We start from the raw sequence: 23,818 nt of genomic DNA on the forward strand, positions 1-23,818 counted from the left end.
GACAGCTGGAGCAATTGCACTGAGCTCCAGGGCTGGGTGCAGCAGTGCAGCATTGAGACTCCAGGTGGAGGAAAGGGGATAAAAATGGGTTTGGCACTGAGGGCTCTGTTACCAAAAGCTGTGGGGGGCAGATGGTGCTGCTGGGCCCAGCCTGGCACTTTGGGGTGTGCCTGCAGGATGGACTCGTGGGACATCAGTGTTTGGTGGCAGCAGTGGGAGCAGAGGAGTTTCATGTTCCTGGGCAGCCTCAGTTTGCTGGGACAGGCAGGTTTGTGAGCAGTCACCCGCAGACAGGGCTGGGAGTGTGGACATGGGACAGAGTCACCCATAAAATGAGCAGAATGGGTCTGGCATTGAGGGGATGTGGGAGAAGGGCTCAGTCCCAGGCTCTCAGTGGTGCATTCCAGCTGCCTTTCCCTCCTGCTGCTCCTGCAGCCCTCGTTGTGTCCCCATTCCCTCTGCTCCCAGCTGTGTCTTGCTTCTCTTCCCTTGTCCTCTGCTGGCTCCAGCCCCGTTGTGAATCCTGAGGAATGCTGTGAGATGAGCAGTGTGTGATGGTACATTTACAAACTGAGCTTTTCACGGACCTGGCAAAAGGCAAATCCCCCAAATCTCTTGTGCCAAAGTGGGGTCCTGGCCAGTAAAAAAAACAAACCCTGCCTGTTACTGGTATTGAGTAATACATGGATTTTTGTTCTGCAGTGCAGCTTCTGGTAGGTGTCCCTCAGAGGCAGAATTACCACAAACCATTTACTTGGCCCCATCACTGAAAATGGTATTTTATAGCAATAAAGCTTGGATTGCCCTGCATGCAGGGATGGCTCACTCTGTGTGAGTTCCATGGCTTGGCTGGCTGCTTTGGGAGATGGCATTTATTTTTTGAGCACTGGGAATGGCAGATCTGGAGGCCGTGCAGGATGTTTGATGGCACAATTTGCATTTTTTACCTGGAAAGATTCCCCAGTTCAGCTGTCTCACAGTGGTGCTGCTGTTTGAGCTCTGCAGCACGCTGGAAAGTGGAGGCACCCCTGTGTGTGTGTGGAGCTCTCACCTCAAGTGTTCAGCAATAAAAATAATGAATGTGGCTGTGCTAAGTGAGCAGATGCTGAGTACAAAGCAGCAACTTTTAAACTCTGTGCTCAGAGTGGTATTGAAAGAAATGTTGCAGTGAAAAACAATCTATTCTGGAATGTGCTAAAAAACCAACAAATGGTGCTGTGGAGATGGTATCATCAAAGTGAATTACTAGGTGAATTCAGTACACAAACTAGAAGAATAATGGGAATTAAAATAGCTCAGAACACATTATGTGGAGAGGGAATTGGAAGTTAAAGTAAACCAAGCAGAAGTGGGAATTGAAGGTGTCCTGCTTTTCAACATAATTTAAAACTCAGTCATCCAGGAGTAAAAATGAACAATTTGTATGTCACAAAACCTAAGAGCTTTTAAATAAGTATTCCTGAAGGGCCAGAGCTGTGTGACCTGTGTTGTTATTCTGTCAGTAAATACTCAAACAACTCAGGGTGTCACCTTGATGGTGCTTGTAGTTTGCCCAGCCCCACTCTGCCCAATCTTCTTTTTTTGGTTGTGACCATAACGAGGGGAATTGTCAATCTGGATTTTTGAAGCTGAACTTTTAAAACTATTTATTTATATGAGTTTATTATACACGGGCACATCAAGCAGGGTTGGAAATGTTAAAATCATGTAAAATTCAGAAACTAACCCTAACCCTGCAGTCCTCTTCTCCACCTGCCACAAAGGAGGGGCAGAGTGAGTGAACAGCAGGTGATTTCAGGTGTTCCAGTGGAGACACTCCTTGGGGAATACCATTCCTAAACCGTTCCTAAAGTGATGGAATGGCATTTTTAGATGGAGTTACCTGAATCCTGTCCACATGGCATTTCAGGCATGCAGGTGTGTTGTTTCTGGTTTGGTTAGGTTAGGTTTTTTCTGTTGCTTGGTTGGTTTTGGTGGGGTTTTTGGTGGGTTTTTGTTTGTTTTTCAGTTTTCCCTGCATAGTTTTCCTTTGTGTATGACTTCTGTCAGTGTTGCCCTTGGTCTGGTTGTCTGCTGGGGAGAATTACCCCTGGTGACAGAGTGAGTTACTCCTGATGCATGAAATCTGTTGCATAAAAAGAAGGTAATTACCTGTCACTGATGAAGGCAGGTGTTAGAAATTCGTAAGCAGTATTTGTTTGTGCCTTGTACTGTAAACTGACGATTGCACATGGAACAGAAGTATGGTACATAGGTTGAAATAAGATTTCAGGCACCTCTGTGATGTGTTTCTGAGGTCGGAACTGCATTTTTGTATGTGCTTTAGAGTCTTTTATGTTGCTGTGTTCCAGCAGTTGGTGAGAAATACGCTGCAAATAAACTGCACTGCAGAATGTGACTGAATGTTAGCAAGGGTGGTATTTTCATGTGGATGGAACAGGAGCTTAACTGAGTCACAAAGCAGGGGCTGTGGCCTTGCTCTGCCACACAATATGAGCTGTATTTACTGTTGTAGTGCAGTTTTTTAAAAGAAGCATTTTAATGTCACTTTTTCTCCCAGATCTCCCAGCTGGCAACATGAAATGTTCCTTTGCCACCAGGACAGGATTTCTTTTGCTGTCATCCAGTGCTGGGGTTTGGCTGTTCAGCTGGCTGGGTAGAAGGATACCTCAGTGTGCTTGGGTTATTGGTTTTTGAAAAATAAATGCTGTGAAATTAAATTAACAGTTAAACGCTGAACTGTTAGGAAGGAATGTCCCCTTAGTGTCTCTTGGATTAGAATTTATCAGGAAAGATGCTTCCAGTTTTGAATTCAGCATACCACCACAGAGTAAACAGACAGTTATTTTAATTTTTTCTTAGCTGGCTGATCTGGTGTGACCAAATCTGTGTTGGCAGTCCCAAAGGCAGGAGTCCTCAGCATGGTTTGTGTGTGGTGTGACACTGACTGTGAGAAGGGAAAGCCCCGTTCCCTTGGCCAGGGGCAGGCTGTGAAATCCAGGGGTGAATCTTCAGTGACCAGCTGCACACTTAGCAAATACAGTCTGTTATTTTTACTGTTGTTTTGTTCCAAGTTTTTTTTACTGGTCCAAGGAATGCTGGAGTATGTGGATTATTTTATTTTTGCAGTCTGTTTGGTGTCAGTGTCTTTGTGTTCCAATATACAGGAACCTTTGTCTGTGTCATGCATTTTCATCTTTGGTTCTTCACTCTCTTTCCAAAGAAGAAACTTGTGAATCTTCTGTTTGGAAACTTAAATTCCAGAGTTCTTTGCTGCAGACGTTGGTCACAGAATGTCAATTTTACACATTAAAGAAATAGATTTTTCTCTCATGCTGATTTATTTTTCCAACATTAGAAGCATCTCTAATTGTGAACTTTAAATAGGAGTACAAGTGTGGCCAGCTTGTACAGTGAGAAAATGTTTAATTTCCAATTAAGTATTGGGGCAGCAATGCCTTGGGGGCAGAAAGGCAAGAGGGGAGAGGAATTTGTAGGTGATATTTGCTGACTGGGTGATTATTAGCAATAGGAAATACTGAAACTTAATTAGAGTTTCTGATCTGGAGCAGCGTATTAGGTTTAATTATGTCTGGAAGTCTCATATATTACACTTTTTCTTTTAATTAAAATGCGTGGATGGAAGTAGAAGGCTTTTAAATTTTACAGTCTGGGGAGACCAAGAGCAAGAAATAACTACATGGTCTACATAATGCCATATTAAAAAAAGGCAAACCCAAGGAAGCTGGAGGAAAGGTGAGCTTAAACACCTGAGCTGTAAGAACTGAAATGAATTTTAACCGTGTCCAGAGCCAGGCTCCTTGGCAGGACTGCAGCCAATCTCTGTGTGCCCCAATCTGCAGCAATCCACCCCAATTCTGAGCTGTCCTGGGGCCACCCCGTGCCTTGATTGTCCCACTGTGGTGTCAGCCAGGAACATTGAAGATCCAGCATGGAGAGCTTTGGGAATGGTGCAAATGTTATTCGTGAGTGTCCTGGGGATTGCTGTTCAGCACTGAGGAGCTCCAGGGACTTTGATCTGTATTTATGGATGGAATCATTCCTCTGCTGGAGTTTTACAGCCTGGGGACAGGTTCAGCAGAGTTACAGAGTGAGATGGGTGTGAGGTAAAGCAGAGATATAAAGTGCACAAATTAAAGTGAAAATGAAGAAATAATGCAGGGAAATGCACACTTAGATTGATGAGAATGTTGTTAGGGTTACTCTAATTACTCTTGATGAGAAAATGCAGTAATAAAGATAACACCCACTGCAATATGAACTCAAGGGATCAGTCCAGGCGTTCATTGTTACATTTTAATCTCCCCTGGAAGGAGTTCACCACTCCAGCATGGCTGAGGGTGCTGATGGATGCAGACCATGGCAGCAATTCTCTCTGCTCTGGCAGCTCTGCTCACTCATCTGTGGCTCTCAGAGCACTGGGATGGATCTCCCTGGGGTTTTTGTGTCTCAGCAGATTTTCCCTGATCCTAGGTAGGAGGTGTCTGTTTAGGACTGCTCAGGATTTTCAGTTGTATGAAGGTGCTGATACATCTTTTATTCAGAAAAGATAATCCAGGAGCAGAGCATGAGGTGGGAGGTGAGCATTTTATCTGCATTAACACAGCTGTGGGAGTCGGGTGGGACACTGGAGTGTGGAGCAGGAGAGCAGAAACAGCTCTCAGGAGGTGCTGGGGGTGGCTGAGGTGCCTGTGGGTCTGTGAGGGTGTGGGAACACGTGGGGCACAGCCTTGGCACTGGGGCAGACTGGTGAGCCCTGACACCAGGGAGTGTTTGAGAGATCTCTACTGCTGCTGCTCCATCTCTGGGCTGTGATTGTCCTGCTGTCCCTGTCCCTGGGCCATGAAATGCCATTCTGAATTGCAAGTGTGTAAGAACAGTTCCATGCACTCCCCAGAGGCACTGTGCTGATAAAACCTGTGTTGGGTTAAAAGTCTGTGTGTCACAGAGACACGTGGGGAGAGAAGAAAGGCCAGAGAACAGCCATGAGATCCTCTGGGAGCATGGGAGTGAATGAGTGGTGTCATTCTGGTCAGGGTCTCTTTGGTCTGGCTGGGACAGCAGCAGCCTGTGCATCTCTGGAGAGCAGGACAGGCACAGGGAGACAGGAGGTGCTTGTTTGGAAGGGCAGGGATTGGTTTGGAGATGACTGATGGAAAATGAGTAGAGCCAATGTTTATAAACCCCAGATTTTAGTGCTGGTAACACAAACTGTACCTGTAGGGCCTCACTCTTCCTGTGCTGTCTTGGTTTAAAGTGCAGCTGAGTGTCACAGCACAGCAGAGAGCAGAGCAGGAGTTTGTGGGGAGCCAAGGTCCCAAACTCAGCTGGGTTGGTGGCAGTGCCACGTCCATGGGGGGCAGGGGTTTCACATCCTCCTGCTGCAGCAGCCACCTGAAGAGTGAGGGCTGGCAGGGCAGCACAACTGGACCTGGGGGAAGTGTTTAATGAGAGCCTTGCAATTGTTGGAATTTCTTCATGGCCTGGGCTTTGTTTCAGACTCATCCTTGTCATCCTCAGCAGTGCAGAATGTCTTTGTGCTGTGTTTGTCCAGCAGCTGTAAATGGGGAGTGACTTGTGCTTGCCTCAGGTAAGAGAATTCTGTTTCAGACATGAAAACTGGGGGAAAAGCTGTCCCGTGGCTGTGACAGCAGCACCCACTGTAGTGGTGCGGTGTGCCCTTGGGGAATGAGGCACAAACGTTGAGTGCATCCCCTGCTCCTCCTCTGGGACCTGGAGGCTGAACTGCCCCTTTGTCCTCCTCCTTTGGCAATACCTGTTTGGCTCCTTATCGTGGTTTTACGTGTTAGGAGCTGTTCTGTTTATTGCAGAATATAAATTCCAAATAATAGAAAGTTGATTCACTTTCCCTATGAGGGGATTTTTGCCTTGAAATTTACCTAGGTATTACTGCCTGCTGATAGACAGAAATGGGAGAGATGGATTTCTGACAGACAGCAGCACTTTTTGTTGGTGGTAATCTCTATGGAATTGGAAAGGAACTGCAGACTTGTGTTGTCTATCAGCAGCATGACAGCAATATTAAAAAGCAATCTCTGTCAACAAATGGTGCTGTAGGAAGGAGAATTTGTACTCACTGGGCTCAGTCATTATTGCAGCTCCTGCTAAAATAAACAAGCACAGAGAGCTTTGTCAGGAAAGCTGGAGCTGCTCCTGAGCTGGGCAGGGACTGAGTGACTGCTGGGGACCCTGGCACTGGAAATCAAACTGGCTCAGTGCCTGCTGCTGGTGTTGGAGCAGCCTGGGGGGTTCCAGCAGTTCCCATCCTGAGCTCTGGCACTGCTCACCCTGTGAACAGCTCTGCTTGGGCCCAGTTCTGCGCTGCAGGTTTGGAATGAGCAGGAGGCAAAGCCTGGTGAGGTCTGTGCAATTCCTGCAGCAGTGTCTGAATGCAAAGTGCTCCTGGGAGTGCTGGTGCTGCTGTGCCCCAAAATGAGTGGTGCTTGTTCCAGGGTTACCTGGGCCCTGGGGCCTGGTTCAGGCTGGGAATTCAGCAGGAGCCTTTGGGGGGATCAGCCAGGAGGGATCTGGGGGTGTGCAAGGGGCTGTGACTCACCTGGAGGGTGGCACTGAGAGCTCAGTGTGAGAGCTGGGGGATAGCACGGCAGGTTACCATTCAAAGTAGCAATAATCTCAACAATTTGTGTGTTAATGATGACTTCTGGGGCTTTGGGAAGTCTTCCACCCTGAATTCCCCTGCAGGAAGAATTATTTGGTCTTGTGGATTAATGTGATCATCCCCTTTAAATACTGTAATAGCCTGAGAAGTCTTGGAAGCTGATTACAGGGAATTTTTCTGTTCAGCTGGGGCTTCTCATTCTGAAGCAGATTGTTGAGGTGGTGTTGCTCTGTTGCTTTGGGTGAGAGTGAGCTGCTGCTGTGAACCAGCTCAGGGAAAGGTGAGGGACTTTTACTGGAGGCAAAGAAGCTTTAATATGGTACAAAAAATTAATGTAAGATCTCCTTGAAAGTATTGTCTGTACTTCTGTCCTGTTTGTTCCAGAAAGATGATTTTAAATGGGGAACATGTTCAGTGGTGACTGTGAGAGTGTGTGCAGAAATGCAGAACCCATCTGATAAAAATGGATTAAAGAGATTTGTCTTTTTTAGCACAGCAGTATGAAGCTTGGGGAAGAGTTATTTGTGCCACGTACAAATCCAGTGAGAGATAAATATCAAGGGAGAAGAGGAGAAGTGGTCAAGGGCACTGTAGTTACAAGAGCAAATGATACAAAATTTTAAAGAATACAGCAGCTTGAAAGGAAGGAGATTGCTGAGCATTTAAGGTGTAATAACAACAGAAGTTTTTGAGGGCTGATTCCACATGCAGTTATTTAATGGACAGATCTCAGAGGGGAAGAGCTGGGACAGGGCAAGGTGCAGAGCTGGGCTGCAAGGCTTTGGGGATTTCCTGAGCTGCCCCAGCTGCAGCAGCACAGGAATCCCCATCCCTGCCAGGGATACCCATGGAATGACTCTGGAATTGCTGTGGGACTGCAGGCTAATTATTAGATAATGATTATATTTATATAATTATATGTAGCTATTTCTATGAGGGGAAGAGCTCAAATTTAGCCTGTTACCATAAATTCCCAGATCAGGAGCTTTATTTTAACCCCTTTGGCTGCCTGGCCTTTCATCTTTGAGCTGCAGAAGTTCCAGATTTGGCCATGGAATGCTCTGTCCCTGCCCAGGGCACCGTGGCTGGGTCCCCCCTTGCACACACAAGTTCTCCATGGCTCTGTGCCGGATTTTCTGCTTGGTGACAAATCAGGGGCTGCAGTGATGGATTGGCCAGCCCAAGGCAGTGCCAAGGGTCTGTCAGAGCATGGCTGTGACCCCAAACACAGGAAGAGTTTCCTGGCACTGATGAGTTGTGATGTATTTACTGGGGCAAGGCCTTTGACTAAGGAGGAGGTGCAAATAAGTGATTTTTAGGGAAGCTGTTCTATTTCAAGGTGTTTAAAGACATCATAAAGACACGGTTTGCATTTCAATGAAAAGGATCAAACCCAGGAAATCTCTATGTGTGTTAATTCTTGGATTATTGAATAAGAAATCCAACCTAGCAGCTGATGCACTGAGTCAAAAATGAGACTGGAACCATTTAGGGGAAGCAGTAAATGCAGAGATAAGAACACAAATATCTTATTTCAGGCAGCAGGCAGAAGTTCAGAGGTACAGAGGTCTGGTTCCATGGCACAGGTAGCTGTGGGTGAGGGGGCACAAGGACAGGTCTAACAGAGCTCTGGCTCTCCCCTCAGGGTGTGCTCTGGGGTTAACTCACACTGCTCCCTGTGATGGGAGCTGTGGTGTGAGGGGCTGGTTTGTTGTGCTGGGACTGTTTGTGTGTCTGTGCTGCAGGATCAGCACATGGACCTCAGCATCCAGGTGGACAAATGAAAAGGAAAGGGAAAAATTATAAGGAAGTGCTTATTGTTCTCTTTGACTGAAAGAAAGCTCTTAGTGAGAAAAGCCTCCCTTATCTACTGATCAAGTCCAGCTTTTATCCAGAGCATCACATGCACCAGCCTTGAAAGAGAGAAATGAGGACAAGTGGCCTGTCTGGGAAGAGCTTAAAAACCCAACCAGGCAAAGCCCTACACGCTTCCTGTTGGTACCTGAAACACCAATTTAATGTGTGGATTCAATTGATGCTTCTCCATGGGAATGCTTGTTTTGAACTACATAAAGAGAATCTAAACCCAAAATCAAAGTCAGTGACCTGACCTGAATGAGGAAAAATTAAATCGATGTGAGAAAAGTTCTGATCTCATCAGGACATGTGCAAATGTTTAGAAATCTACAGAGCTCAACCAGAGCAGTAAATAAAGATGAGCACTGCAGTCAGCTCTGGGATCTTTTGAGCATCTGGTCTGCTACAGTCAGTGCCAAATTTAGTTCATGTAAAATAGGTGTGAATGAATGTCTGGTGCAAAAGAGACTATATGACAATTTGATGGCAGGAGTGGTTTCTGCAGGTTAATTGTGGTTTTTGTCACTGCAGCATTTACGTGTTCCGTGGTTTGTAATATTAACCCCTGGAGCCTTGTGTCCAGGCAATGGGCTCGTTGGAAATTGGGTGGGAACAGCAAATCCTGGGGGTCACCTACACCCTGAGAGCTTCTTGTGTTTGCAGTGTCACCTTCTCACAGGATTCTAGCCCAGCCAAGGGGAGACAAACCACAAAAGCAAAATGTAAAAGTTCTTCAGGCTCCTGTTCAGTGAGGGCACCTTTCAGAAAGTGACAGACTCAGTGATTGTGCCCTCCTGAATTCCACTTACATTCTACGGCAGTAAGATGGAAATTTATATCCATTTCACTGACTGTCCTTCGGTGTAATTTCTCTGCCACTTTGGTAAAGAAAATGGAGCTCCCTGAAAGAACCAAATTAGAAGGACCTTGGAAAAAATCCATTTTTGAAGCCCCTTTGTAAATAACCTCCTTGATGCTCTTGGTCAGTACTTCTGCTGGGGAGGTGCTGCCTGTCCTGGCTGTTTTGGTCATGGAGGGGAGCTGAGGCATTTCCTCAGTGCTCTGTCTGCTCCCAGAGACTGCTCTCATTTTCAGGGCAGCTGTAACCTCAGTTCTGGCACTGATGAGATGATGTGTGCTGAATTTGCGGAACTCCTTTAGTTCATGAATGGCTCAGAGATGCCCTTTCAGCCTCCCTGCAGCTCCTGTCTCTGCCAGGGCTGGGATCACTGCTGTGCCAGGCTTTCAGTTCATTCTGCTGCTGGCAGCAGCACTGACTTGTCTGGGCAGCAGCTTGTCCTGGGAGAAAGGAAAGTTTTCTGTACATGAGGAGAGCCCCTCTTGGAAAGCCTGAACTGCTGAAGTGAGGTCAGGGTGGGAGCAGCAGCAGAGGCTGTGAGTACAGGCAGAGCAGAGTGGTTAAAACTGGCTGAGCTGTGGTTTGTGACTGCTTTCCTTCTTTTTAAAGGTTTATAGCAGCCTGCCAGCCTCCATCCACACCCCTCTGCTTCACTCTCAGCCAGCATTCTGTTCAGGTTCACCACAGTTCCTCTTGCTGTGAGAGCTGGGGGTGGTGTTTGTTCCAGTGTGTCAGGGACTGAGAATTTGCTGCTGTTCAATTCCTCAGTGTATCTCTTGTGAGTGGTGTCCCTTTGCATGGCCAGGCAGTCCCTGAGCAGGGGAAGGTGTCACCCCTGTGCCTCCTCTTGGTGACTTTGTGTGCAGGGTGGCCCTGGCAGTGTGTGGGGTGTGCTGGGCAGGCAGGGCTGCTCTGGTGTCACCCTGGGAGTCCTTCACAAGCAGGGCTCTGTGCAAGCCTTGTTTTCTTACTTGTGATCATTCCTGTCTAATGGCTTGAGGTTGGTTTTATCCCCCCTCAATTCTTGTAGGAGAGAATGAGCTGGACTGTGGATATCTGTGGATAATATTCAGCCTTTCTCCTTTCCACTGAAACGTTTTGGTGTTTGTGTCTCAGTTCTGGCTCATCTCAGCTGTGAAATGTCCATGGGGGATAGGTGCCCTTGACAGAGCTGCAGCAGCCCTGGGAGAAGCTGTGCTGCACATTAGAAATATCTGATGGTGCTTTATTGCAGAGCTGTGCCCCTCACATTGGCACCCCTCCCATCTGTGGCATCAGTGAATGTGCAAGAGGCCAGGCTGGGACTGAGCAGTGCTGGGACTGTGCTGGGGATGTGCCAGGGGCACAAAAGGGGAGGAAACAGCCTGGCAGAGCCTTCTGGAGCCAAAAGCATCGTGCCTGAGGCTGCTCTGCCAGCCCAGCTGCTGATTTGGGACAGCAGGCACTGGGGTTTCAGTCCCTGGAGCTGACTGCTTTGTGTTCACCAGGCTGCAGAATGTTCTTTCTCAGTTCCTTGCAGAGCCTTGGCACTGGTGGTTCCTTGGCTTCACCTACACCTGACAGTTGTGCTACAAAATACCTTGAAGGGCTGTGATCATCAGAGAGAATGATCAGTTTGTGTTAGAAGTAGCGGGACAGGATCTTTTAATTTTACATGAGAAGGCCTTTCACAGTCTGTACAGCTAAGAATTATAATTGTTAAACTGAATCAGGACCATGCGTTTATATTTGTTAAGGTTACCTTTTAGTCATCAGAACTGTTTCCAGACTCTTGTGTGCATCACATGTGTAACGACACAGTGACCTTGGTGCCTTTTCCAATGCCAACTGCTTTTTCTTTTAATTTCTGTACAGTTTGGGGTGTTTAAGGCCAGTTCTTGCCATTGTGGGATTCTTCTGCCTTTTGAAGAAGGCACTTCTTCAGGCAGGCACTTCTCTTCTGTTTTTTGAAATTTAAATATTAAAAGATGTGGCCAGAGTTCTTGGGCAGCCAACAGTATTCCCTTTTTCTGGTGATGGGTTGTCACTGAGATTTACATCCAGGGATGCTGTCATTTTCCTGTGTGTGTTTTCAGTTTCTCACTCCATCCACACTCTCACACCTCCCAACTGTTTTGTTTCATTTCTTTCTTCCTCCTCTGCTCCTTTTTGCTCCCTTTGTGTTTTTGCCTGGCCCTTTTGGCAGAGAAAGATGAAATGCCCCTGTCCCTTCCCTGGCCTGGCGTCTGAGCACAGCTCCAGTTCCCTGCTGGGCCTGTCCCTCCTCTTGAAGCCCCGCTGGCGTTCCTTGGCCCTGGCACTCTCCAGGAGCAGATCAGGAGATGTTATCAGAGGCCCCTGGCCCCTGTCCTTTGGCTCTGGGTGCTTTATCCTCTCCCATCTCCTTTGGGCTGTGCTCCACCAGCAGGGCCCTCCTGGCCCCGTCCCTTCCCCACCTCCCAGTGGGGCTGGGCCCTCCCCAGCAGCAGAGAAGGAAGGTGGGATCAGAGCCCTGCTGCCAGCCAGGGACTGCCCCAGTGCATTTCCATGGAGAAGTATCCCTCTGATGAGGATTGGTCCTTCCTGTCCCTTTAGATGTGTCCTGGCTCCTGTGTGCAGTCACTCCCTGTCTGCAGGATGAGCTGGCAGATTGTGGGGCTGAGATAAAGGCTGGGATTGGATTTGCAGCTCACTGCTCCCATGGCAGTATCAGAGCTCAGCTGTAGTTACAGGTTTAATATGAACTGGCAGCAGCTTTACAAACAGGCTGAATTTCACAGCAACCTGACTTCAAATGCCCAGAATGAGGAAAATGCCTCTCTTGGAAGGCTCCTGCTGAGCTGATAACAGTCTGCAGGAAGAAATCTATTCAGACAGAAATAAAGAAATAGCAGAAATAGCCTTAGGTTGTTCAGATCTCATTTTCAGCTTTATTAAGCTGTTTTCAGCTTTATTAATGCTGTGTCTAATTTCTCCAGCATTTCCAACCCCCTTAATTTAGTTTGCACTGCATTTGGATCAATTATTACACTTGGTGATCCACTATTTGCCTCTGCCTATTTAAAACAAGTGAAACAACAGGATGGATTTTCAGTTAGTTAAAGAAACTGGAGTTCCTCCAAAGACTCTGATTATTCCAAATGGCAAATCTCAGAGGCTGTGGAAACACAAATTGTGTGTTGGGTATCTGACCTGACCTGCCTGATCCTACCAGCACAGGATCGAGGTGCTCCTGTGTTAGATCTGGGCTTCATTGATCTCTGTGCCCTGGTGTGGCTTTTTGTTCTTATTGGTGCTGGTGGGGCTGGGCTGTTGTTTTTTGGGTTTTTTCTTTTAGGAAAGTATTTGCTGTAATAAGCAAATGTAAAACATGAACTTTATTGCAACACCCTTCTAATACAGCTGGGGATATTCAATGTTGTTTTAGGTCACGTTATCAGCTGTTCCTGCCCTCTGGTCAGAAGCATTGGCAGCACCAGCCTGTAGCTGTTAATGTCAAGCACTGCTTGCTACAGGCTTATTTGGCAGGTACATGCTACTGAGGCACCAAGGTTCAATATGTGAATTTTATGTGCTGGAGAATTAGATTAAGGTGTTTCAGCTTGGACAAACGACCTGTATTTATCTTTGTGTTAAAAGTATTTGGGGGCTGTTAGGTTTGGTTATTTCCCTGTGAGGTTTTGCTTTTCCATGAGTGAACAGGATCATTTTCCCTCAGTGTTTTGCCTGCTTGCTGTTCCCAGGGGATGCCTTGTTTATTTGTCTCGCTCCTGGTCTGTCACAGCATTTTCAGTTTGGCTGGGATTTCTTACAAGTTTGCAGATGGCAAATCTTGTAATCTCATTTGGTTCACCCAGCTTGGCACACAGCTCTGAGAAACATTCCCATTTCACTGAGGTACCCCAGAGGGAGATCTCAGGCACTGCAGAAGTTGTGTTGTGATGCTGGATTTGTTGATTTATTCAACAATAACAAAATGCAACAGGTGAATGACCTGGGCTGAATTCCCTTGAGTATCTGACCAATATAGAAGTATCTTATTCCTTTACGTGTCTTTTGGAAACAGCAAAAATCAATTCCTTCTTAAGTATCTCCATTCAGCCTCTTAATGTCTTAAATGTGTATTTAAATGCCCTGGTACTGGTCAGTTGAGTAAATGGGGTTATGGCCCTGAAAATGCAGAGCTTTTTCCTGGAAATGGCAAAATCCCAGCATCACTTGTGTCTGACCCTGCACTGTAAGAAATGCCCTGTCTCTGTCTTGCCCTGGGGCTTTTGATGCTCTGCCAGCCCCTGGAGCTGGAGAAGGACTGTATATGATATGATGTATAATCATGATCATAATTATGATATGCAATGTGATATGATTGATATTATATGTCTTTGCAACAATGCTTCAATCTATTAATTTTAATTTTGTCTTGAGATATTTCCTCTGTAGATGTCTGTTCATGCTCAAACCTGAGTATTTCAGTGAAGTTCATTCTCACAGAAGTCTCTCCTGTGATTTGTGCCCTATTTCAAAGAGCAGGCACTTGGTGGAGCTCGTTTGCTTGTTCTTTTGAGGGGATGCTTGCAGATTGCAGTAATATGTTTTGGAAACTATTTTTAGAAGGTTTGGTAAAACCAGTCCCAGATCCAGGCATCTGTGGGGTGTCTGTGGGGTGTCTCTATGGTGTCTGTAGGATCTCTGCAGGGTCTGGGCAGTGGTGTCAATTTTTGATAATTAAATGGCATGTTAAACCTTGATTTGGGGAAGGGGCTAACCTTGGACAAGCTGAAGGATCAATTTCATTTGGTGGAAAATTTATTGATACTGCCTGTTTAAAAAACTCTTTCTTTATTTTAGTAATTTTTTATCTATGAACAGTCTTGTAGTTCTTGTGCACTTTAGAATGCACAGCTGGGACACTCTGTGTGCATGGTCACAAAGTGTGTGGGAATATCTCTGCATGCACCTGATCCAATCTCTTCAGAGCAGTCCAAGATGTGTTTGTTGTTATTCAGGGAAGCAGAATGTGAGGAGTGTGTGCCACAACAACAAAGATAAATGCCACAGCTTTGCCATTTCCCCACGCAGCATTTATGGATATAAAGCAGTTTAGTCATGGTGTCAGGGAACCAATACATCTGTTAAGAGAAATGTGTTTTATGCGCCATAAAATTAAATGTTGTATTGCCAAGAAATACAGGAGGTGTTCCTACAGTCTATTTGTGCAAACTGAACGTTGTAACGAGGTGCCCTAAAAAGGTGGAACTGGAAATGTGTTTGAAATCATCTTCCACTGGGGATGCATGCTGTGCTTTATGGAAGGATTGCAGCTGTCTTTTATGTGCTTTATTTTTTCTGCTCTAAACTGTGTACCCTGAGCAGAGTAATGCATGAGAAAGGTATTTCAGATTTATGTTGAACTGTATCATCGTAAATGAACACAAAGGACTGAAAAAGCCCAGGCAGCCTCTGTCCCCTGGTACTCCTGCAGGGCTGTGCTCAGTTTGGGGGGCAGGCAAACCCTCTCTGGAGTGTTCTGCACGTGTTGGGAGAGAAAATTCTGCCCAGACACTGCAGGCTGTGAGTGCTGTGCTTCTGGAAGGTTCCAGCACCTCTGACAGAGTCACACAATGGTTCAGGTTGGAAAAGACTTGCCAGGTCCTTGAGTGCAGCTGTGACCCCAGCCCTGAGCATCCATCCCTGGAGCTTGTCCCCAGGGCCAAGGCACGTCCTTGGGACACCTCAGGGGTGGGACTGCCCCCTGCCCTGGCAGCCTGTTGCAGGGCTCACAGCCTCCCTTTTTGGGAAGAAATCTTTCCAGCACATCCAATCCAAGGCACACTCCAGCTGTGGCTGCAGGGGTTTCTCATCACTCCAGGTTTGCAGTACAGGTCCCTGTGCTGGAGCCTGCACAGCAGGATGGAGAGTGCACTGTGCAGGATAATTGGAGTCACACTGGGGACCAAGGTGTCCCTGCTCTACAGAAAGCACCCAGGGGTCTGCACATCATTTTCCTTCTGTTTTGCCATGCCCTGACAGGTCACTGCTCAGTTCTCTGCAGAAAATACAGACAGGGACAGGGACTGGGGCAAACCCAAGGGCAGGCTGTGCCTGTTCTGTGGATGCAGCTGCAATATTTGCATGGATGCTGTGCATGCACAGACACTGCCAGCAGGATGGGCTCACACGTGGGGCAGTGAGGAACTCCTTGGAGCCCTGCAGCTCCAGCAGTTCAGAGGGCAAATTCTCAGGCACTGAGGGAATTGTGTGCATTACTAATTGCCACTGGCAGAGAGGGTGGCCCTTGGGTTTCTGGAATGCTCCTGGCTCATTCAAAGATTACACACACAAAGATCATGTTTGCTTTTCTGCTCTTACTTCTGAAATGCATTCCTTATTAAATTATATTTCTGTAGTTAACTCTGTTCTGTGGAGGTTCAGGCTCTCAATGCATCCTCCTCACTGGGGGGTTGTAAGGCTTAACTGTTCATAATGTGTAAAAGCTTGAGATGAAAGGATTTATTTAAAAGCAGCAGATTATAATGATTATAAAGCTGATGGTGGTGTGTGTAACACCTGCTGTCACACCAGCCTGAGCAGAAGCAATCTCTGCTTTTAGACTGGAATTTCTCTGGAATGATGAGAACAATATCACTTTTTTCCCTACTGAATAATCTGGTGTCTCTTTGAGAAGGCAAAATATTGAAGCCTGGCCTCTTTTCTAATGGATAAAACTAATTTGGTAAGATTATCTCAGGTAAATCCTGGTATTGAGAGGAGCATGTCTTTTGCCACTGGGAAAATTAAAGCAATTGCTAAAAATACACTTTTTTCATTTTTAGGAGCCTGGTATTGTGGTAATATTTTAGCTCCAGAAAAGGTTTCTCATTTAAAGTGCAGATGAGATCTGAGATTAATTGTCTCCAGTTAATAGTTGTTTCAATTCTTTTTTTGGTCCATCAACTGCAAAGGTCAGAAGAGGTGTAGGAGTGTAAAAGTTACCCACACCTGCATGAGGGAATTTATTATTTAGCGTGGATGTTTCAGCACTGTGTTTGAATGTCTCTTCCTCCACCTCTCTAGCCCCTGAATTTTAGTGTGATTGGTTAAAAAGAAACAGCTCAGGCTCTCACAGTGTCTTTGTAAATTAATTGTAAATTACTTGTTTTTACACGTGCCTGATCCAGACCTGAAAGTCCCACTGACCTTTTATTTCCCATTTTCATCTGATTCCTCCCAGTAATGTCACCTTCAGGCAGTTAAATGCTGTCAATAATCCCTTGGTTTGCTATTGCAGATTTCGTGTAGCTATCAAAACAAGTGTTTTCTTTTTTCCCAGATTCAATTATATTTACAATAAGGTAAAGCAACCTTAAAAAAACCTTGCTGAATTTGAGACTTTGGGGGCTGTGACTGCCCACAGTGAACATCCTCACTTCCAGCAGTGACTTTAAGAAATGCTTTCTTAAAGTTTCCCCACAATTTCCAAAGATAGCCTCTCTCTGATGGAGAATTACCTCAATCCAGTGTTTTATTACCATTGTGAGCATTTTTGTTACAGCCATTGAGCATCCTGGTGTTTTTCACAGCACACAGTTATTTGGGGTGCTTGGGTGGGTTTGTATTTAGCAATGCAGAGTAAATCTCTCACCTGAGCCAGAATGTTTCTCCTTGGTAACCAGGCTTGTGTTCTGTTGCTGAGGATGCCTGTCAGTGCTCAGGGCGAGGCAAGAGGAGAGAATTCCCAGTGTGACACTGGGGTGACCCAGCTGTCCTTGTGCTGGATGTGTCTGCAGAGGGTGCTCGTGTGCATTGGAGCACTGGGATGGGAGATCTGGGAGCTGTGTGCTGCTGGAAAATCAGATTTGTGTGGGAATATTCCCTGTACCCCACCACAGCCAGGCAGGCCTGGACTGCAGTGCTGTCACTGAGTTCAGGGGTTTGCAGTGAGCCCAGTGAGATTTGAGGTGAGGTCTGTACAGAGCTGTGGTGATGGATCAGGCAGGAGAAGATGCTTCTGTTGTGCTTCTGGACGTACTTCGTTATCCTTAGGACTGATGAAGCTTTACTGATCTCTAAAGCAGCTGTTCTGTTTGTAAATGTAAATGGTTCTGTACCCCTCTGTTAAAACAAGCAGGGAGTACAATGAGCACATTTGTGTGATGCAAAGACAAACTGCAGTGGCACCGTGTGCCACTCGCCTCTCACAGTAAATTTCGGGTTGGTTCCCATCTCAGTGAGACGTTCACATTGTGCTTGAGCCGTTCTCGTATTTTCACTCATCATCCTCACCCTATTTGATTTCTTAACTCCACCAAACATGCTTTACCCTCTACAATAAAAACTGCCAAAGCACAATGTGATGTGTTTGCAGACCTTTCAGTGGAGTGTTTGCCAGCAGTGAGGAACACCGTGTTTAACACCATCCCCTGCCTGTCTGCTGTGGACCAGCAGAGCATTGGGATTGTCACGTGTGCATTCAATAAAGGGAAGGAGGATCAGCCCCATTAAAACCATGGGATGGATTTTCTCTTCTCTTCTTCTCCCAGATGCTTCCTCATCTTTTATTGGTACCTGCTTTGCCCAAGGTGTAATCTGAGTTTTTTCCTCTTGACATTTTAGTGAGTAACTTCTGTTTGTGTTTGCAGGTGGACTGAATTCCAATGGGCTAAGTTCTGTTCATTGCTTAGAAATCAGAATTTTTTTTAAAACTAAGTCTTACCCACACATTCCTTTTATCTTGCAGCACTGTGTGAAGAAGGGTGCAGGAATGGAGGAACTTGTGTAGCTCCTAACAAATGTCTCTGCCCTTCTGGATTCACTGGCAGTCACTGTGAGAAAGGTAAGGCTTTACTGGAAACACCTTCTTTGGCAATGAGATGTGGGAGAAGTGATTCCTTTGCAGCCTTTTATTGTGCTTGGTGTTCTCTTTCCAGTGCAGATGTGACTGTTCCATTTCTGCCTTTCCTGCACTCGGTTTTTCTTGTCTGAACCTTTCCATGCTGAATTCCATCAGGGATGTTTCTGCTTTGGCTTCCAGCCTGCACCTCTGGTTAATTAGAAGGGACAGCAAATGAAAAATATTTGCTCCACCAGTTTCCTGTGGAGCGAGCTCAAGGTTTCCTTCTGCTTTTAGGAAATTTGTTGTGAAAATCAGACCAGAATGTAGATGATTGCTTTTCACTTCATGTTATTGAATTATTATTATTTGATTTATAGAAATCAAATTTCAGTTTTATAGAATCACAGCCTATTCAAAGATCTCTCACTGGTCATGATTAGACTCTGCCTGTTCCCAGGTTTTTCTTGTTCAAGATCTGCTTGTGGCAGCCTCACAGTTCCACCTTTCAGGTGGTTTCACAGAGCGCTGGTTCCTTGTCTGCCTCAAATGAGGAGAAAGGGATCTCATCAAACCCCATACTGGACTCTTCTTATTTCCTTTATTTAGCAGATTTGGGGGTTTATTTTCTTGTGTGTTTATTTGGGTTATCTTTTGCTTAACTAACTGGATGAGGGGAGTTTTCTTGCCCTGCATGTCTGTTAATAACTGTTTGCACATGTATTTATTTTTGGATGTGAAGGGGATTGCTGGTGCAGGTTCTGTGCTGTAGTGTGGATGAGACTGTAATTGGTGAATTGTTTCAGAAGAAAACAATGAAAACAGAGAAATCCCTGTTACAGTTCAATCAGTGGAAGCACTTGTAGGGCAGAGATTGTGCAGTAATTTGTGTGTTTATTGAAGTCACTGCAGTTGTCAAAAATCAGCTTTAAGGAGTTCTCTGTGGACGAAGCCAGATCAGTTTATACCCACAGCCTGCAGTTTCTGGTTGTCAGCATGGTTGGTGATAATATTAATGTCCTGGTTCATTGTTAAATATCCATCTCATCAAGAATAAACCTGAGTAGTTAATTTTTTTTGCCCACAGCCTTGTTTTAAAGAGGAAAAGCCCTCCCCAGCCTCCTGCTCTCAGCAGTGAGTCCTGGCAGTGTCCTGGGGAGGCAGTGCCAGGCATTGCTCCCCCAGAGCCCTGCAGTGCTCCTGCTGCTACCCAGGCTCATTTTGTGCTCCTCCTGCAGCCCCTGCTGCCCAGAGCCCTCGGTGCCCCCGAGGGGTGCAGGGCTGGGGATGTGTTCTGTGCTGGGACCCCGAGCTGCTGCCAGGGCTGAGCCAGCCCTGAGCTCCTCTGCCCGGGGCTCTTCCCAGGGATCCAGAACATTCTTTGTTCTCACACCTGGGAAGGGACTCTGGTGTCTGGAGCACAGATTCTCCCAGCTGTTGGAGTGATGGTGTAAAATGGATAAATGCAGGACATAACCATTTCTGACCCCTGTGTTTTCATGGCTTTTGTGTTGTTTTGATCTGCAATGTGAGTTAGCACACCAACTAAAGGAGGCATGGCAGCAGTGGTACTGCCATTGTATCAGGCAGTTTAGAGGTAGATGTCAGGAGATGGCTTCAGTGAATAAAATCTATACTACTGCAACAGAAGGCAGTTTATTTTTTGCTTTGAAATGTGTAGAGTTTACCAGTGTGCTACAAATCAAGATCATGATACTAACTTTGAGCAATCTGACATGCAGGCTGGTTTGAGAAGGAACAGGGCTTTGTGTGTGAGAAATTGGCACATTCTGGTTGTGCTGGAGGGTTTGGAAGCTCCAGCAGATCCATCTTGTGTCACAGACACATTTCAGTGGCTCAGTGCCCTCAGGGCTGTGAGAACAGCTCCAGCAGATCCATCTTGTGTCACAGGCACATTTCAGTGGCTCAGTGCCCTCAGGGCTGTGAGAACAGCTCCAGCAGATCCATCCTGTGTCCTGTGCACATTTCAGTGGCTCAGTGCCCTCAGGGCTGTGAGAACAGCTCCAGCAGATCCATCCTGTGTCCTGTGCACATTTCAGTGGCTCAGTGCCCTCAGGGCTGTGAGAACAGCTCCAGCAGATCCATCTTGTGTCACAGGCACATTTCAGTGGCTCAGTGCCCTCAGGGCTGTGAGAACAGCTCCAGCAGATCCATCCTGTGTCACAGGCACATTTCAGTGGCTCTGTGCCCTCAGGGCTGTGAGAACAGCTCCAGCAGATCCATCCTGTGTCACAGGCACATTTCAGTGGCTCAGTGCCCTCAGGGCTGTGAGAACAGCTCCAGCAGATCCATCTTGTGTCCTGTGCACATTTCAGTGGCTCAGTGCCCTCAGGGCTGTGAGAACAGCTCCAGCAGATCCATCTTGTGTCACAGGCACATTTCAGTGGCTCAGTGCCCTCAGGGCTGTGAGAACAGCTCCAGCAGATCCATCTTGTGTCACAGGCACATTTCAGTGGCTCAGTGCCCTCAGGGCTGTGAGAACAGCTCCAGCAGATCCATCTTGTGTCACAGGCACATTTCAGTGGCTCAGTGCCCTCAGGGCTGTGAGAACAGCTCCAGCAGATCCATCTTGTGTCACAGGCACATTTCAGTGGCTCAGTGCCCTCAGGGCTGTGAGAACAGCTCCAGCAGATCCATCCTGTGTCCTGTGCACATTTCAGTGGCTCTGTGCCCTCAGGGCTGTGAGAACAGCTCCAGCAGATCCATCCTGTGTCACAGGCACATTTCAGTGGCTCAGAGCCCCTCAGGGCTGTGAGAACAGCCCCAGCCTCCTGTGGGTGCCTGTCCTTGCCAGCCTGAGGGCTCAGAGCAGAGGTGAACACCTTTGGAGCAGGGCTCCCTTTGCTCCCTGATCACCCCTCAAAGATGCAGTGCCAGGGACAGGGGCACTGCAATAAAGGCTTTCCTCATGGTCTCACTGCAGTTTGTGCAGTTTTTAAAGGACTCCTGAGTGTTCTAACCCCACGTTTGCTTGTTCCCCTCTTGTCTCTGACATCAGGAACAAGCCCTTTGTTCATTCAGTGTGTGGTGCCCTCAGTCACTGTGACACAGCCCTGAGACAGTGAAATGGGGACAACCCTTCAGCTCAGAGCTGAATGTTCCTGGCAGAGCCTGGTCTGGTGAAGCTCCCAGTGAAATGAGGCATGGCAGAGGTAAAGTGGAGAGTTTTGGGAATGCATTCCATTTGGCACAGGGCATTTGGAAATGTCCTTCAAGCTGACACCACAGCAACTCCTTCTGCATCATTTGTGAGCTGAAAGGACTCAGCACCAGCTAAAAACAGGGTGGCCCAAATTGGCTTCAGTGCCATGGAAAGGGTGGAGTGAGGCAGTGATTGGGAATGCTGCTGAAAAGCAGGAGTGTTTGCTTCTGAATAGCAATCAGGTGTTACTCAGAGTTCCTGACTGCCTGCTTGAAATGATGATATTAAGTTAATTAAAAATTCAGAGGTATTTGAGAAGGGCAGGATTTATACTGGTAATTTACTCAGGTGAAATTAAAATACACATTTCAGGCTTATGTACAGATCCATAATTCAGCATGCTTCTAAGAAGAATTACCTCTTGCCATTGGCTTGGCTTGACATGAGAAATCATCATAAGTTGTGGGGCTCTCTTTCCTTTTGAAGGTGAACTGCAAATTGATATTCACAGATACTGTCCAGTCATTCCTTTCTCCATCCATTCTCTATCATGCTGTTTCTTGAAGTATCTGCTGGATGCTTCTAACTGGGTTTTTGTAGTATTTAGGATCTGATTTTATCCTCAAATCACTTTTTTTGGTTCACTTTGTGTTTTGTGGCCAGAGCTGAAATCTATGATCTCTGTGGTCATTCCCATTCCATTGTATTTAGCACAGTTGTGATGGTTGTGTTGGAAACCTTTGCTGTGGGAGTTTTTAGTGCCATTGCTGCATGATCCCAGCATGGTGGCTGAGCTGGAGATGGCATCTGTGACTGTGTGTGCCCCTGTGGGCTTGAGCCCAGGGGCATCCCTGGCAGGGCTCCTTGTTCAAGGCTCTGAGAGCCCTTTTGGTGTGCAGGGAGGAGCACAGACAGAGCACTCTGGGAGAGCTGCTGGCAGCAGGAACTCCAGAGCCCCAATTTTCCATCCATCCCATCTTTGTGCAGCCTTTAAAAGAGAGAAACAGTGCACAGATCATTCACTGAGCTGCTTTTTGTGTCTGTGGCTGATCCCCAGGTCAGGGGAGTTTAATGCTGATTGTGTGGACAGTTCCCAGTTATTCTCTGTCTGTGCAGTGTTTGTCACTCCTGCTGCTGCTGCAGTGAGGATGAGATGAAGAGGACAGCCTCTGATATCAGAGGGAGGAGCAAACAGAGGCTTGAGTGCCTGGGAATTGTGGGCACTCCTTGGGCACTGCCTGCACGTGCTGCAGTCCTGTGCAGGGCTCTGAGAAATGCATCTGAGCACTCTGGGCAGGGCTGGATCATTGCCAGTGTCTGTCTGCACAAATGATCATCCTGGGGGGGAGCAGGGAGCAGCAGAGGGGTTTGAGGCAGCCTCAGATATACATAAATGTGGAATAGTTGGATTTTAAAAGGCAGGAAAAACCACTGAACAGACCCCAGGTTTGGGGTGGTGGTTTGTGCTGGTGGTTTGTTGGTTTTTATGTAATATTTTTACCTTCCTGTGAAGTTGATTTCCTATGTGCATGTCTTTGTGTCTGTTTCTTTTTCTGTGTTTCTAATTTAAGGGATATAATTTGTATTAATCTTTTATGTTACACAATACAATACCTTGATGAGTAAAAAATAGTTCTAGCATTTGAACTATTTTTTACTCATCAAAGTGATTATTTATTATTTGTATGACTTTGTATGATTTGTGTGGCAAACTTTTGGCAGGGGGAGGGAGAGCAGGGAGGCCTCTGTGGAGAAGGTGCCAGAAGAGATTTTGCCTGTCCAAGACAGACCCAGCAGTGGCCAATGCCAAGCCCATCAGTGACACTGGTATTGCTTCTGGGATATTGTGTTTATAGATATATAAATATATACATAAATAAATATATTATAATATCTCTATATGTGTATAATATACAATAATATAGTGTATATAATATATAGATAATGTATTTTAGAAAGGCAGAATGTCCCTGACCAGCAGCAGCTGCAGAGAGCAGGGGCAGTGTGAGCACAGTGTGAGCACAGCCCTGCAGAGAGCAGGGGCAGTGTGAGCACAGTGTGAGCACAGCCCTGCAGAGAGCAGGGGCAGTGTGAGCACAGCCCTGCAGAGAGCAGGGGCAGTGTGAGCACAGTGTGAGCACAGCCCCGCAGAGAGCAGGGGCAGTGTGAGCACAGCCCTGCACAGCCCCAGGTCAGTGAGGAGGGCTGGCAGAGCTGCCCTGGCTGCCCAGGGAGAGCAGAGCCTGCTGTGAGCAGGGCAGGCTGTCCTGGCCAGGCTGGCACAAACTGCCAGGGCCTGTGTGTGCCCTGTGGGAGCCCCTGGCAGTCCCTGGGGAGGGGAGCTGTGCTGGCTCCTGCTCTCTCTGGGTGTTTGGGCTCACAGGGCTGGGGGTTTCTCCTCCACAGTTCCCATCCAGGGCCACAGGAGGATCCTGGTGTGCAGTGAGAGCAGCAAACTCTGACTCTGAG

At 46.8% G+C, this 23,818-nt stretch overlaps 1 protein-coding gene across 1 annotated transcript in view; it reads left to right on the forward strand.

Annotated features, from left to right (window-relative positions):
* NELL1 (neural EGFL like 1) overlaps window positions 1-23,818 on the forward strand; it is a 206,558-nt gene that overhangs the window by 148,171 nt on the left and 34,569 nt on the right. Inside the window, exon 14 of the mRNA XM_063397555.1 lies at window positions 18,094-18,189. Within this exon, the coding sequence (XP_063253625.1) occupies window positions 18,094-18,189 (96 nt within the window). The remainder of the gene's footprint in view (window positions 1-18,093; window positions 18,190-23,818) is intronic.

The sequence above is a fragment of the Prinia subflava genome, chromosome 5 (assembly GCF_021018805.1).
Source record: "Prinia subflava isolate CZ2003 ecotype Zambia chromosome 5, Cam_Psub_1.2, whole genome shotgun sequence".
Lineage (NCBI taxonomy): Eukaryota > Metazoa > Chordata > Aves > Passeriformes > Cisticolidae > Prinia > Prinia subflava.